Source organism: Hipposideros armiger, unplaced genomic scaffold, assembly GCF_001890085.2.
Source record: "Hipposideros armiger isolate ML-2016 unplaced genomic scaffold, ASM189008v1 scaffold_92, whole genome shotgun sequence".
Taxonomy (NCBI): domain Eukaryota; kingdom Metazoa; phylum Chordata; class Mammalia; order Chiroptera; family Hipposideridae; genus Hipposideros; species Hipposideros armiger.
Genome location: NW_017731442.1, coordinates 1,158,229 through 1,174,115, shown reverse-complemented (window position 1 = coordinate 1,174,115; position 15,887 = coordinate 1,158,229). Strand labels below are relative to the sequence as shown.

The 15,887-nt window shown below is 48.0% G+C and overlaps 1 protein-coding gene across 2 annotated transcripts; it reads left to right on the top strand.

The window, feature by feature from the left end:
- The first annotated feature begins 304 nt into the window (after window positions 1-304).
- RMDN3 (regulator of microtubule dynamics 3) lies at window positions 305-15,887 on the top strand. 2 transcript variants are annotated; one of them, XM_019645063.1, is made up of 13 exons: window positions 305-415; window positions 788-981; window positions 3,018-3,210; window positions 3,622-3,765; window positions 7,982-8,267; window positions 9,047-9,149; window positions 12,087-12,147; window positions 13,720-13,795; window positions 13,960-14,037; window positions 14,248-14,346; window positions 14,615-14,668; window positions 14,806-14,886; window positions 15,129-15,887. In XM_019645063.1, the coding sequence occupies exons 2-13, from the start codon at window positions 795-797 to the stop codon at window positions 15,180-15,182; spliced, it is 1,416 nt and encodes a 471-aa protein (XP_019500608.1). In that variant the 5' UTR covers window positions 305-415; window positions 788-794; the 3' UTR covers window positions 15,183-15,887. The 2 variants fall into 2 exon arrangements, with proteins under 2 accessions (XP_019500608.1, XP_019500610.1); XM_019645065.1 differs by lacking the exon at window positions 305-415 and adding an exon at window positions 425-500.

Here is a 15,887-nt window from a genome sequence, read left to right as displayed (position 1 = left end):
AACAAATTAAGCCGAAATCAAATGAAATCTGAGTTACGACAGACTGTTAAGGAAAGGTGGGGAGGGAGTGGCGTTTTCCAGGTAGAGAATGAGTCAATCTAGGCACAAGCAACAGGCGCGAAGGTAGAAAGATACTCCAGGAGCTCGAGCATTCGGCCAAAGGTCAGCGAGCTTTCTTCCTCTCCCTGCGTCTGTTCCCCTTTCCCGCCTCTCTGCTGGCTCCACCCCTCTGGCAGCGCCCGTGGCCCCGCCCCCTGGGAATTACAGAGCCAGAAGCACAGCCTAGGGGTGATCATCTTACTGCGCCTTTCTAACAGCGCGCGGGGCGGATGGCGTCGTTTAATGACGTCACGGTCATTGACAGCGTGGGGCGGCGGCGGCGGCGGCGGCTGCTGCCATGGTGGTGACCCGCCCGGTGAGAGTCTGAGTTTATCTCAGGCCAGGCCACGGCACTTTCAAAGGGCGCGTGGGGGGCCAGGAGTTTGCGGCCAAGGCGGCGGGTTTGTGGTCTGCAGGGCCGTGAGGCTGGGGGGAGGGTGTGGAGGCCCAGAAACCTGACTCAGGGATCAGGGCTAGGGGGCGTGTTGGAAGGGAGGCTGGTCCACGCTGGGAGAAAGGCGCGGGAGTCAGGCCCTGGGCACTGGCGGAAACCTTAGGGTCCGGATTGGGATGAGGGTAATCGGGGCAAGGAGGTATCTCTAGGGGTTTGGTGTGGGGGTGGGTGGACCACGCTCACGAATCTCTCTTCCCCAACCCGCCTGCTCCCTGTGGCATACGCGGGCTGCAGGTGCATCATGTCTAGACTGGGGGCTTTGGGCAGCGCCCGTTCCGGGCTGGGACTGTTGCTGGGCACCGCCGCGGGCGTTGGATTCCTGTGTGCTCTTTACAGTCAGAGGTGGAAACGGACCCGGCACCATGGCCAGAGCCAGCCCCTGCCCAACAACCTGGACTACACGCAGACTTCAGAGCCGGGACGCCAGGGTAGGAGCCGGTCCCCTGAGGCCGCAGTCACGGCAGACGGATGGGCCAGGGGTCCAGACTGCCTTTAGCCGAACCTGTGGGACAGGACAGTGGACAGGGGTTTCACCTTTTAGGAAAGCTTATTGAAAAGGAAAGCAGTCTCCCTCTTCTGTACTCTTTCTCCTATAACCCCAGGAGAGGTTCTTTAGTTTTCACTTTTAGTTCTGGCCACAGTAGTGCTATGTATGTATTAAAGGCACTTACTTACTTACTGTTGGGTGAGATGTTTAATAAATAGGGGAAGAGTCCAAAAGTAGGCAAAAGGAAAAACTAATCTTGTAGGAATTAAAAGTCCTGGGGCTTACGTATGAAACTGCATATTGGAAATTGAAGGGAACTTGGAGATTAGGCCAAGTGGTTTTATTCTCCTTATGATGAAATCAAGATTAAAAACAATTGTGTAACTTTCCGAAGGTTGTCACAGAGCAAGTAAGTGGCAGGATTGGGCCTGGTTGTTGGTCCTGTGGACTTTCCACAGCATGGGCTGGGAGTGCTCCTACTTGCAGGTGAAGCAGAATATGGCTGGAAGCCAGCCACAGCTAAAATGGGTAGTGCTTTCAGTTTTGCAGAACTTTCATGTTAAATTAACTCATTTGAGCAAAGCATCCAGGGCTGGTTCAGACCTCGTTTGTAGAACATGTTAATTGGGAACGAGTGTTTTCTCTGATTACCAAATGCCAGGTGGTTTGGAAAACTTAGTTTTAGAAAAGTCTTCAGAGTTATCACCTTAGATTGCAACCGTTTGCCAGCGTTTTATAACCTGGTGGTAACCTAGTGTTGCAAGTGTGCTTGTTTTTCCTTCCTTTTCCTTGTGTTTTGTTTGTAATTCCTTAGCGGTAGTCTTTCTTTTGCTGAGATTGGGAGAAAGTAGCCATGTTTCCAGGGATCTTTCTTGCTCTACATTCTTGAACACTGTTGGGTTGTATTGTAACCTGGCCGAGATTGTTACTAGATTTCCTTTAATAGATGTATGCTTGCTGGACTGTGGGTCCTATCTCTCTGGTTTCTTTCCTGTTTTCACACTTTCCAGTACAATTTCCTTAGGTAGCTATCAGTTTACTAGAATTTACTGTTGGAATTTACCAAGTGCTCAATTCAGGGCTTGGCAATGGTATTTTTCCAATGGGTTTGGATGGGCTTTTCCAGTGTACCTTTTCTGTCAGTAACTGCCCCTTTTCTCTTTGCCCCTCTCTGATGATATTAGATAAAGTTCTGGAGAGGAGCTCAGAGTTTGCTATTCTTTGTGAAGTGAAAGATCAGAATTTGAGTGAGCTTAATTTTAGTTTTGTTGTGTGGTTGGTATTGACTAGTATTGGGGCATTATATATAGGCATATTGCGTTTTGTATCTTGCTTTACTGCACATCACAGATGTGTTTTTTGTAAATTGAAGGCAAGACCTTCACAGCAAAAGATTCTGACTCACTTTTTTGGGATACTGTATTTATTGTGGTGATCTGGAACTGAGCTCACAATATGTCCGAGGTATGCCTGTAGTCAGCAAAAGGTTTTTCTTTTACTGTAGTAGAGCAGCTGTGCTGCCTTTGAGGTACATCATTCTTGCAAGCATTTTACATTACAGTAAAACCTTGAATTGCGAGTAATGTGGTTTGCAAGTGTTCCGCAAGATGAGCAAACATTTCTAATACATTTTAACATGGTAAACGAGCGATGTCTTGCAATACGAGTAGTTTGTTTCTGGAACGAATTATGCTCGCAAACCAAGGTATTACCGTATTTACAGTGGTGTGCAGTACTGCTGAAGGTCCTGGTGTGGGAGGTTCTTGGAACAGAGGGCTCTTGTTTAGAGATTGGGACCTTGATGTTTTTTTCTGTATAGTTACTTGGGACTTGTTACCAGGACTTAGCTGTGAACATATGCTGTCTGAGCCTTAAGGGTCCTTGTAAATGGAACTCCAGTGAGAAGTAAATGTTCTAGGTGTAAGATCTTTTCCTCACTATGTTCCATGGGCATCACTGTCCCCTGTTTTCCTTCAGCGAGGCCATTACAGGCAGTCCCAGGTGAGGCTGGAGATGCTGCAGTGCTGTCCTGCCTTCCACGAGAGGGGCAGGAGATGGTGCTGGACCGCCTGGACTTTGTGCTGACCAGTCTGGTGGCACTGCGGCGGGAGGTAGAGGAACTGAGGAGCAGCCTGCAGGGGCTCGCTGGGCAGATTGTTGGGGAGGTCCGGTGAGTAATGCAGCCTCCTCTCTTGCCTTGTCCCCCGCCCCCAACTTTTCCCTGCCCCTACAGCTTTTTCCACTGATCTGCGTTCTGGCCTTTGCTGTCTATCTCTGAGGAAGCCAGCTTTATAGCTTCTCACCTAATTGGCAGGGAAGCCGTGCGCTTGGTACCTTACCTTGCACAAGTTTGCTGCTTTTGGGCCCTCATGGTCTGTTGTAGCAGCTGAATGCTTTGTTCTGACTAGCCTGCTCTGCCCATGCAGGCTGGGTCCTAAACTATGCTTTGTTGCTCTCCGGAGTATAGAGATCCAGGATTTTCTCGGTCCTTGGCCCTTTAATGAGGAGTGGTAGTAAGAGGCTCCCTCATGGCTAGGGGACCGACGGGCTAGATGGGGCCTAATGCCACCCTGCTTTTCAGATCCCACATGGAAGAGAACCAGAGAGTGGCTCGGCGGCGAAGGTTCCCGTTTGCCCGGGAGAGGAGTGACTCCACTGGCTCCAGCTCCGTCTACTTCACGGCCACCTCGGGAGCCACGTTCACAGATGCTGAGAGCGAAGGGGGGTGAGTTGTCTCTCCTGGAGGCAGTTGTGGCTCCAGCCGGGTTACATTTTGTCATAGTAATGTTTATCAGTGGAAAATTCACACCAAGCTGCTGTAAACAATTTTTGGAACGAGGTAAGCATATAAATAAATAAAATACAGAACAGTTGAAATAGGAAAAATCACCCACTTTATGTTGTACAAACAGAAATTTAACAGTGCTTATTGCTTACGTCTTTTATTTTCCTCTGAGTAGGGTTGTTTTTTACATGGTTGTATTTGTTTATTTACTCTTTTCCTGTAACATTAGATGGGCATTTTCCTGTGTTATATCACAGGGACTTTATTTCCTTCGCTGAGTGGCCAAGCTGGGTTCGAGCTCTCTAAGCACTGAGTGTGTTCCCCTCCCCCTGGAAGCCCTCCCCTGCCCACAGGGCAGGCTTGCTTATGCTCCCTTGCCAAATTTACAGGTGGGAGGTGACTGTCACGAGTAATTGGTGGCCCAGCAGTTCTGACCATAGGCCTTACTGTGAGACAGGGCAGCAGGCAGGAGTCTTGTGGATAGCCACCAAACTTGGTTAGGCTAAGGGCTTTTGATTTTAAACCGCTAGTGCCATTTTGAAATTTTGGTCCCAAGCATGGAGTCTGGATGAATATCTTTTGTTGCGGGTTGGATGCTATCAATGGCCACATCTGCCCTTGTCTGCTGCTAGCTCCAGTGTAGAGGTGGCCTGCGTATGATCTAGCGGCTGACCTCTCTGGTGGCCTCTGCTGACCTTTCTCAAGGGAAAGATTGGCGCAGAGAACAGCCGAGCCTTCCATCAGGCCAGAACGGCTGATTTAGCTATAAACACATGCGCATTCTGGACGATCTTCGCAGCATTGTCCCTCTTTATCTGAAACACCTTAGAATATTAACTACGGTTATTCTTCCTCTGACAGACACTGTGCTAAGTACTTTAGAGCTATTTCCTCACTTAATCCTCACAAGGATCCTAGAGTAGGTGCTCCTTTTCTCTGTTTCTCTTGAGGCTTGGTGAGATTTGGTGCTTTGCCCAGTGTTGTACCACTACCAAGTGCACGCTTTAGCTGGGCTCATCTGCAGGGGTGAGGGTCTGTGATCTGAGGCGTGGCTTGGTCATCAGGGCACAGAAGGGCTTTCATGGGGAAACGTGGCATGCAGCCCTTGGGGGTTCTTCCCATTGACTAAGAGCTGCCACAGCTCACTGCCCATAGCAGTAGTGTGTTCAGCACATCTTACCAAAGAGATCTCAGCCTTGTTTTCTTGTTTGTGCCATTATATTCTCCTGCCTCTCCTCATTTGGTTTTCTAAGAAAATTAATAGTATCACTCTCTTTTTCCGTGTCACTGCCATTGGACATCTGTGCTGGATTTGATTATTGCTCAGGTGCCTCTTGAAACAAGTGAAGTCTTGGTAAAGAGCTTTAGTCCTCCATTCATGACCATTGATGCCTGGGCTGTCTGATCTCTATTATTTGTATTCTCAAGGGCTAATAGAAGTGGCCCTTTTCTAGTCAATTTACCTAATAACTCTGGGCTAGCAGATGCTTCCAAAGGGCTGTTTTAGAGGAGGGGCAAAAATGAAATTAATATTTGACATAGCTGGATTGAAAAGAAAGGAGGACAAAGTAGTTGATAGTGGGCCCTGAGACTTAAGGAACATCTTTATGCAACCTAAGGAAACAGGTCACTTGGGTGGGGAATTGACATTTGAACTTTAAGAAGGTAGAACAGAAGAGGTCACAGCTCTGCCCAAGACCAGGATGTAGAACTCAAGGCCCTTGATGATTTTAAGAAGTTGTACAAATTTTTGTGGGCAGTGAGAGCCAGCACTTAACCAGGGAAGCTTGTGGGTGCTCACTGGGGCTCCCAAGGCCATACGAGCTGGGCAGTCCTTCCAGTCACCTATGATGGGATGAGAGGAAGGGTGGCTTTCTTAATTATATCTCCAGGAGGCTCAGCCCCATGACTGACTGTGTGGCATGTAGAAGCAAGGGAGGTGTGTGACGCAAGACTCTGGTTTAGCTGGCTGCCATCTGGGCCAGTGGCCACAGAGAATAATTTTTTGCCATGGTCAGTGCAATGTAGGTTAAGGGGGAATTCTTGGAGGAGACCACAATCTCTGAAATGACTTTGAACACGTGGGCTCCAGGGGAAAGAGTGCTTCTTTGAGGAATGAAAAAGATAAGAATATTTGATGGGCTACTCTAGTCCACTAAAATCTGTATTCCCTTTTTCTTCCAAGTAAAATAGCAACTTTGAGCTCCCAGGGGATCGACTGAATGTGGTAGAGGCAGAATCACTGTGTTGGGTGTGTGAGCTTGTCCCCAGTGCATTGTACCAAAGATTTAGTTCCCTCCCTGTCAAAACCCAACTTGCCCTAAAACACCACCTCCTCCAGCAAGCCTTCCAGGCACCCCAGCCAAGAGTGATTGCCTGTGGCCTCACCTCCTTCTTGGGCATTTATCACCTTGTTTAGATTGGTCTTCCGCACCACTCAGAGTCTCTCAGGGTCATGCTCGGTTGTCTTGGAATACTTAGGTTAGCCCCTCTAATGGGGCTTAGGAGTTCAAAGAAAGAAACTTAATTGCCAGAAGGAGGGGAGATGTGTGTAACTGAGTCCTTGATCACTGGCTTGTTGCCTCTCCTCAAGTAGAGTAGGATAGTTCTGCTGTCCTTGCTCCGAGGGAGCCTCCAGTCCATGATCCACTCTGGGAACACCATGTTCCCTCTGAGTGCACCAGATCCAAAGGGCCTTTTCAAAGGTCCCTGCCAGTCCCCTGCTGATCTCAAAAGCTGCAGGGTGTGTTAAGCAAAAGGGCCATCCCTCTCTCTGGTGGATTTCTCCAAGGGCTGGGTTGGTGGTCCAAGTGTGAGAGCATGATGTGAACATAGGCACAGCAGCCCATGTAGCTCTGGCACACAGTCAATCTCTTCGCAAGCCTGGAAGCCCATGGGCTTTTGGCATTCACTCAGCAAGCATTTGCTGGCCCACTGCGCGCCAGGCAGCAGGGCTGCTGATCAGTGAGGCAGGGCGCCTTCAAGTGGGGCTGAGGTGCAAACACAGGCCTCCTCACTGTGCCAGCCTTGCTAGAGCCTCCCTGCCTCGCGGGACTGGCCAGCTCTCACTGCGGGTGGCGATAGGATCCTACCCCTGTCTTTCATTCCAGGATGGAGGAAGGCTTATCCCTAAATGACCCTAAGATCTTCCCTGTGCTTCTGAACCTTCTGGCTTACGAACCTGCTAATCCTGCATGCAGTGTGGAGGGCTCTCTGGTGTCTGGGTCTGGCCCCTGGACGTCTTACCTTCTCCCCTGTTTCGTTTTTGTCTGATTGGCAGTTAGCTCCCAATTGGCTGCTGGTGGAGGCTGAGATCTGAGAGAAACTCGGCTTCCTCTTCAGTGGGTGTATCAAAGTTGGGGCTCCCTAGGAGACCCCTGGCTTATGATGGCCCCAGAAATACCTTCTCAGGGGGTTCTGTTTGCATTTTTCTCATCTCCTGCTTCCAGCTGCAAGTGCCTCCCCACACCATCAATTCCCAGGGGCTACTCCTATTGTAGCTTAGGTTTGGTGGCTGACTTGGAAAGAGGTACATGTTGAACTGAGAAAGAAAATGTGGATATTTGTGGCTGTACATTGCCTCAGAGTCTGGAACCCACCCATGTTGGTTCTGGCAGGTGCCTTTGGCTGATAAAGCAAAAATGATTGACAAAGCTGAGCCTGGTGAGCCATTTAGCTCAGGAGCTCCACCTACATTTAGATTTTTATCTTAAACATTTTTTTATTTATAAGACTATATGCTCACTAACACAATCATATATAAAAAGATAGAAAAATAATTATCTTTAATTCTACTATCCTGAGAATAACTGGCAGCATTTTGGTACATACTTTTCTAGGCTTTTTCTGTTTCTCCATTTTCTGGCAGACTTGGTGGTAGCTACGCAAGGGGTTCTCATGTGAGCTCCTGACTGTCACAGCGCCCTCAGTTGGTCACTCTTCCCCTCCTGGATCATTTTCCCCAGCCCATGGTTCCCATAGGGAGCTTTTTCTAGAGAACTAATTTTTGCCCCTCAGTGGGGGGAATGGTCCCTATATGGAGGGCTCCGGGCTCTGGACAGCAATGCCAGAGTCCCTCTTTGCGGGTGGGGGACAGACCCTAGCGCTCGAAGGCTGAATAATCCCCTCTCTTGACCCTGTCATTTCTCTGCCACAGTTATACAACAGCCAATGCTGAGTCTGACTATGAGCGGGACTCTGACAAGGAGAGTGAAGATGGGGAAGATGAAGTGAGCTGTGAGACAGTGAAGATGGGAAGAAAGGATTCTGTGGACCTGGAGGCAGAGGTGGCTTCAGGCCTGGTGCCCAGAGCCCTGGAGGCCGAAGGTTCCCCTGGCCTGGAGGATGTGCTGCCCCTCCTGCAGCAGGCGGACGAGCTGCACCAGGGCAGTGAGCAGAACAAGCGGGAGGGCTTCCAGCTGCTGCTCAACAACAAGTTAGCGGTGAGGCTCCAGCCGCCAGACCGCCCTTCCTCCCTCCTGACCCCCAGGGAATGAAGGCCACTGTGGTTACTGACCCTGCAAGGTGACATGGGAAGGGAAATGAGGGCAAGATGGCTGGTTCTGCACCTGCCCCGCAGGGTTGCACATCCTCTTCCAAGGGCACTAAGCGCTGCCCCTAGAGGCCTCGGTTTACTGCCCCCTTCAGAGCTTCCTCCCGAAGACAGCCCTCTGCCTCCTGTAGAGATGCTGCAGAAGGCTCCACCTCTCACAGTAGAGGGAAATATGCGAAGAACTGGAAATGTCCTTTTCCTACTTTATTTCCCTTGAGGCAGAGCCCCAACTGCCTGCCCCACTTGGTTTCCAACATCAGTGATAAGTGTGTAGGTCATTCACCCGCAGTTCTCTTCTCCTCAGGCTCACCCAGGTGTAACTGCCCCCAATATTAGAATTTTCCCTTTTCATGGACATGTTCACCTATTTTATCTTTTGCTGTGCCTCACTACATCTTGGAGTTGATTCCTCTTTGCAGTATTAGGAGGCCAGAATGCCCTCTCTGTAGGTAGTGCGATCTGTTGGCAAGAGAGAGTGTCATTAGTTAACTAACTGCATGAGGGGGGTTGTGTCAGGGTGGAGGGCTGTGCATGAGGCTGGCCCGACATCAGTCAGCATTTTTTACACACTAGCTTGGAAACTCAAACCAAGGGTGTAGGGGAGGCCAGAGCCTCAGTTCTCTGTGGCTGAGGGAAGGGGGGCCTCACCCCTCTCTGTTTGGTCTATAGTATGGAAGTCGGCAGGACTTTCTCTGGCGCCTGGCCCGGGCCTACAGTGACATGTGTGAGCTCACAGAGGAGGTGAGCGAGAAGAAGTCATATGCCCTAAACGGTAAGTGCTGACAGGCTCCTGGTGGGAAGGTGACTGATTTGACTGTGGGGGTAGAGCCAGCCTATTTGCTTGGGGCCCAGGGAAACCACCAAGATGCAGAATGTCAGGGAAGTGGTGGCTCAGCTACTCACTAGGGATAAACTCTGGCTCCCATCGACCCCTGCTTCCTTGATTGAAACAGAGATGGCCTCTGCTTCTCTGCACTGTGTGGTGATTGAGGAACACAGGTGAGCATTTTTAGGAGTACTTGTATCATATCAACATAATCCTTTGTTCTTATTCCCCAAACAGAAAGAGTTGGCAAAACCTTTTTTTTTTTTTAAAGATTTTATTGGGGAATTGGGGGAAGGGGAACAGACAAGTTGCTGTCCTTTTGTTCTTCAGTCTAGTTGTGGAGGACGTTGCTTCACTGGCCCAAGTTGGCACCATCATTGCGCTCTTCCCGGGCGAGACAGATCAGTCGCCTGCTTCTGGATGGCCGCTCATGGCGGCTGCCGGCTACACACGGTAGCCCATGGCAACCCACTGCAGCAGGGGCTGCAGCCTACGCCATCGCTGGCAACTCACGGCAGCCCAGCTCCAGGTCGAGCTGTTGTTTACCATCTTAGCTGTAGAGGGCAGTGTCACTGGCCCTCATATGTGGGATCCGAACCGGGCATCTCAAGCCAGTTCTTAACCAATGTGCCACTCGGCCAGCCCGCAAAACCTTTCTTAATCTGAAGAGGTTTTTTGCTGTGGTTTAGGAATCTGGTTTGAATTATGGAGGCTGTGGGGCAGGAGTTCTAAGACTATGAGTGGAGTGTTTGGTGAGCACCTGTAAGGAACAGTTTGGGAGAATACTTCTAGGTTAGGAGTCCCTGGGATCTACTTAGCAACTGTGTTGCCAAGTCTGTGTCCTGGGGGATAGGGTACATCTGACTTACACCAGGCTCAGGGCTTATCCGTCATGAGGTCACTGAGAATCCTGGGACTTTAAAAACCGACTGGTTTGTGGGGAAGATGTGTCCTGCCTAGTCACATCCCCCCTGAGTTACGCACCATCAGTTATCTAAAGTGGATTCGTCTGCTTTCCCTTTTTTTATAAATTCAGCCTTGCAAACATTATTGAATCTTTGATAATATAGATTCTGACAGTATCTCAAGGTCATTATTCTAAACAATTGTAGAATTAGCAAGTCGATATAGAAAGAACAGGCCAATTAAGTCAAATGTTTATTGACACAGGTCTTCACAAAAATCCCTAGAAGTTTTAACAAAAGGTACTTAATTACTTTTTGCTTTTTTTTTTTTTTTAATAATTTTATTGGGGAATAGCCATCGTCCTTGGTTACACGTTGCTTTCATGCTACAGTAGCATAGTTGACTCTTTTTAGGGAGGGCACAGCTCACAGTGGCCCATGTGGGGATTGAACCGGCAAAGTTGGTGTTATCAGCACCACGCTCCAACCAACTGAGCTAACCAATCATCACCCTGCTTTGTTTTTAAAACAGTTTCTGCTTTCCCTTCTAAATTTCAGGTGAGGATTCTGGCCTGCTTTTGGGCTGATTTTTGGTAGTAACAGAACCTTTCCTTTCCCTTTGATCACTGATCATCTTTTATTAGTACTAGTAGCCAGCACGAACACTGAAGGTGGAGGAGCGGCCCAGCCAACACTGGTCTGGTCTGGCTTCCCACGCTTAGCACCCTGGACAAGTCTCTTCCTGCTGGAGGTCAGATGACTATGGAGCATCTTGGAATGCCCTGCTCTGGGACACTAGCTTTTTAAGACCATCCTTGCTGGATCTGAAGTTCTTTATTTTGTTCTATCTATAGAAGGTGCACCACCAGGAGGCAGCCATTCTGTGGTATTCTAGGCAATATCTGTTCACCCCTATGTCTAGCTTGGTAGGAACTGGTTCACATTCTTTACTATTTTTTTCCTAGTGAGATAGTGCTTTGAAAGAGGGCAGAGAGAAACCCCATAAGACAATGTAATGTCCCTCACTGTGGGGCCATGTGATCCTTCTGTTTGGAAAGGGGATGCAGGGTTCTCATTAGCTGTCTTAAAAATGTATTTGTTGCACATACAACATTATACCATAATTACTATCACTTAAGCATGAGGAAACATTTCTGATTAGCCAGCCTACCACCGCAACACATTACTTTTGTTCCATTTTCTCCATGTTCCCTGCCAAGCCCTCTCCATTTTAGTCAAAGAAGTCCCATTTTGCAGGATGCTCTTTTCTCCATTGTGAACATGATGTCCTTACCTGAAGGGCTCTGGGCTCCTTGACACTCTGGGGGACCCTTGTTGAGAGCTTTTATTTGTTTAGGCCTCGATTTCTGTTAGTCTTGGTGCCTAGAAAACTTAGTTAAGACTAAGCGAAAAATCATCTCTGGTCATACCTCAGTCCATTTGGTTCTGGTGAGGAGTTTCAGCCTAGAGCTGTGATTAATGTTTTTGGATCATAGATCCTTTTAAGAATTTTATCAAACCTGTGGACGCTTTCCTTAATAAAATGCATATATACCTAAAATTTTATACAACTTCAGAGGGATTCATGGACACCTTGAAGCTTGTCCACAGAACCCAGAGCAAAATGGGGGTAAGGCCTGATGGGGACAGTTTCAGGTTGGCGTTGGGTCCTTTTATATTTGAAGTGCTGTGAGCACATCAGGTGGGTGTTATAAAAACAAGTCGCTGAGGCAGCTGACGACAGAGATGGGAAGGGAAGCAGAAGTCATCCCTGAGAAGCTATTTGCAGCTTTTTCATTAAAAATGCATAAGGTTTGAGACTAAAACTATCTGAGGAGTTGTGTAAGTTCACAACTATTTCCAACAATCCAGGTTAGGTAGGCACTGGTGAAAGCTGGAGCAGTCATCCTTCCCGCAGCCCCTTCTTTGGAATGTGCATGGGGGCCCTTGTCAACTCTGGATCACCTTTGTCCTACAGGAAAGGAAGCAGCAGAGGCGGCCCTGGAGAAGGGGGATGAGAGTGCTGAATGTCACCAATGGTAATGACACCCTGCAGCGTCCCGGAAAGAGCCAGCATAGGTTGGGGGAGGAGGGGCGGGCGGGGGCGGGGGCACTTTCTTCTCTTTGCCTTGGCCACAAAGGCATTTGCCAGAGGAACCAGGAGAGGGAGCTCTGGCCTGTATTCCCATATGCCCCGCCCTATCCCCAGCTGGGGACCCAGGGAAGTTTTCTTTGGCAGGTGCCTTGAGGTGAGGCAGGGGCGAGCACAAGCTTTTTTCTGTTGGGGCATGGAGAAATGAGCAGCTTTGTGAAAGTCACCCGAGCTACAAAACTTGTGGGTTCTTGACTTCTCAGGGAGACTGGGACAACTGGCAGCTCTCCTCTCCTGCACAACCTCCTTTTTCCCCTAGCTGCTACTTCTGGCTGGCAGGGACTTGGGCTTCTTTGCATGGCTTGCATGAGGAAAAGTGGAAGTGAGTTCAACCCCAGGAAGTTGAGTAGCCGATTTATTAGCCTACAAAAACATCAGCCCAGTTTGTGGTCTCCTGTGAGGCAAAGTTCTGCCAACTTCCATGGGTCAGGGCCAACTTGTATCCTGGGGACTGGTTCTAGCACCTCAGAGTTATTAGTGAAAATGTTCCTTTCCCACCTTGCTTTCCGTATCTCTGTCCTAAGATTGTGAGCTGAGAGATGCTATTTATCTGTTGCTGAAACTTTATCTCTGCAAGAGCTCTTCTCAGAGGCCAGGTCACTTTTCTGGGTGTCACAGGTGCTGCTTCCCTGTGGGCTTTCTTGGGGCTCCTGGGCTCCCAAAGATGGAAACTGGCCTCATACTTTCTTAGCTATTCTTGGGGGACAGCTGTTTAGACTAAACATGAAAATGAGCCTCTGGAAGTATCTGATAAAAATACCCCCAAATATTTAGTGAATATATGAAAAGGCAACCTGGGCCTTTAAACACTCCTTTAATGTCAACTGTGCTTCTAGAAACAGTGCTGGAGGGATGGGTAATGAGACCTTTGTTTTTGAAGACAGGAGGTGGAAAGCTGGCTGGCTTTATTTCTTGGGGAGGATGTGAAGGAGAGGGCTGAAATCAGAGGCCTGTCTTCCTCTGTTACTATTGGTTCTCAAGTTAACATTAGAAATTGCTACAGTATCTCATCCCAATTTGTCCAGTTTTCCAGTACAGTTTACCAGTGTGTCTCCTCAGGAAACAAAAAGCAATGTACTCAGGTCTCTTACACTTCGATGCTGATTATTAGAAGACCTCATTTTAGAGATTTAAAATTTTTATGACACCTATGGCTGTACTCATTATGAGGGGAAATCTGTTGGAGATTTGGACCGAGACCTTGCCTAAATATTAAGTATAAGAGATTTGCTGTGGAGGACCCAGCTTTTTTGTGCCTAGTATGTATATTTTGGAGAGCCTACCACTATGTTTGTTAAAGACTATGAGCTGGGAACACAGACCTGTGAAGAGGAATTATAAATAGATGGAAATTATATTTTCAGCTCTAGTTGAGGGTGCAGGGGTAACGGGCAGTGCAGTTAGACCCTGGGTGGGAAGCCCATTCCTTGCCCCTGAGCTTGCTTCGCTTCCCCCTTAGGTATGCCGTGCTTTGTGGTCAGCTGGCTGAGCATGAGGGCATCCAGCGGCGCATCCAGAGTGGCTTTAGCTTCAAGGTGAGGAAAGGCTTCTCTTCCTTCCCTTGTGCTGGTCTAATCCATACTCCCTGCTCCATCCTAACTCCTAGCTAAGGGTGTTCCTATGGCCTCTATGATTTGCCCCTCTTCCCTTAGCAACTCTGTTGTCTCATGTTAGTTTATGTTTACATTTTTCCCCTCAGGAGCATGTGGACAAAGCCCTTGCTCTTCAGCCAGAAAACCCCATGGCTCACTTTCTCCTTGGCAGGTGGTGCTACCAGGTGAGCTAAATTCCAGGGTTTGACACAAGGGCTCTAAGTGTCCTGATCTCCTTGCAGTGAAAATTTGGCAACAGGGTCCGCAGCCTGGCTCAAGTGCCATTTCCTCTGAATGGTCACGTTACTGGTCATGTTACCCAGCCTTGTTTGTTTTCAGTACAGCATATTCAATTTTCCTAAAAATACTTAAAACTTTTTATCTTTTGGTGGCAGGTTGCTCACCTGAGCTGGCTAGAAAGAAAAACCGCTACAGCCTTGTTTGAAAGCCCTCCCAGTGCTACAGTGCAGGATGCCCTCCACAGCTTCCTAAAGGTATCGAAGGGAGGGGTGGACAGCAGCCCAAACTGCCTGGGTGACCTGTTTTTCCTAAGGACATTGTTGGGAGGGGTTCCTGAAGGGGGCAATTTTGTTTGCCTGTTCTATGGGAAAATCAGAACTATCTGGAGAGCTCATTAAAAAACATAAATTCCCAGACCCACTAAATCAGTCTCTTGATAGGGGACTGGAAATCTCTAATATACTTCAGAGCCTGACTTGACTTTGAGAATACCTCACTGAAACGCCTTCCTCCCTTCTCCAGGCTGAAGAACTACAGCCAGGATTTTCCAAAGCAGCAAGGGTATATATTTCCAAGGTAAACTCACCTAACTATTTCAACACATGAAAATCCTGTATGTTGATATTCTGGGAATTCCTGAAAGCGTACCTATGCATCCCTTTCTAGTCTCCTGGTGGTATTTCTCCCAGGTTTTCACTCTTGTCTCTTCTCAGTGCTACAGAGAACTAGGAAGAAACTCGGAAGCTAGACAGTGGGTGAAGCTGGCCTTGGAACTGCCAGATGTCACTAATGAGGTAATGTTTTTAAGAGCATTTCTAACACTGGGTTCCATCACTGAGTCATCACATGGCCTTTTTAGGAAAAGAAAATCTTCCCTTGAGATCTTACTTCCCTAGAAAAGAGTCTACACTTTTGCATGTAGGCGCTATGATAACAGCTCAGAAAGGAAGCAAAGGGCCCTTCTTATTGGGTACCAGTGGTTTGGGAAATGTTGGCTTAGATTTTGAATCCTAGTCTTATTCTCTTGTCTCCCTAGGATTCAGCTTTCCAGAAGGACCTGGAAGAACTGAAAGTAATTTTAGGAGACTAATCACATTTCCATGACCTTCATGACTTGAGAAATACCACTACTTATTACGGGGGACAAAAATCAAGTCTGTTTTCCCTTAGACTCTGCTTAGATCAGGAAACTGAGCAAGACTGGTTAAGGGAGTGTCCTGACTCCTAGATCTGACCAATACCTGCTATCATTCCCAATTTCTTGCCTATTGTCCACTGATTAATTTATTCTAATCCCTTAACTAATCTGAAATTGGGGAAATACTTGAGGCCTGGGTTTCTGTTCTCTCCCTTAAGTAAATTCTTGAAAAATCAAGACTAGTATGGCACCTGTCCTGGGGTTGAGTACAGGTAGAGAACTGAAGGTTGCCTTCCAACTGCTGGTAAGGTGAATGAACTTCAAAGCGCTATAGGAACAAAACACAGAACTTGTACTCTCTAATCTTTTTCACTGATTAATATTCAACACCAAAGTATACAGTCCTAAGACCACACCCTACCTACCAGGATAAAAGGAAGGGTCAGGGCAGTGCATGGATATTGCCCTCTTCTCACCTATCATGTGGCTTCTAACTGTATTCCTGGGCCAAGGGGCTGGACCACTCACTTGACTTCCAGAGTCTTGGCTGCTTTTGGAATGACAACAGTACATACGGCTTATGAGACTGAATCAATCTGAAGAGTTGCCTGGAATATATTTTGGTACAAACTTAAAATAAACCAAATTTGACTAGAA

Coding starts and splice junctions, on each gene's coding strand:
- RMDN3 (XM_019645063.1), top strand. CDS start 795: ATGTCTAGACTGGGGGCTTTGGGCAGCGCCCGTTCCGGGCTGGGACTG. Junction 8,268..9,046: donor TGCTCAACAACAAGTTAGCG/GTGAGGCTCCAG, acceptor TTTGGTCTATAG/TATGGAAGTCGGCAGGACTT. Junction 14,887..15,128: donor TGCCAGATGTCACTAATGAG/GTAATGTTTTTA, acceptor TTGTCTCCCTAG/GATTCAGCTTTCCAGAAGGA.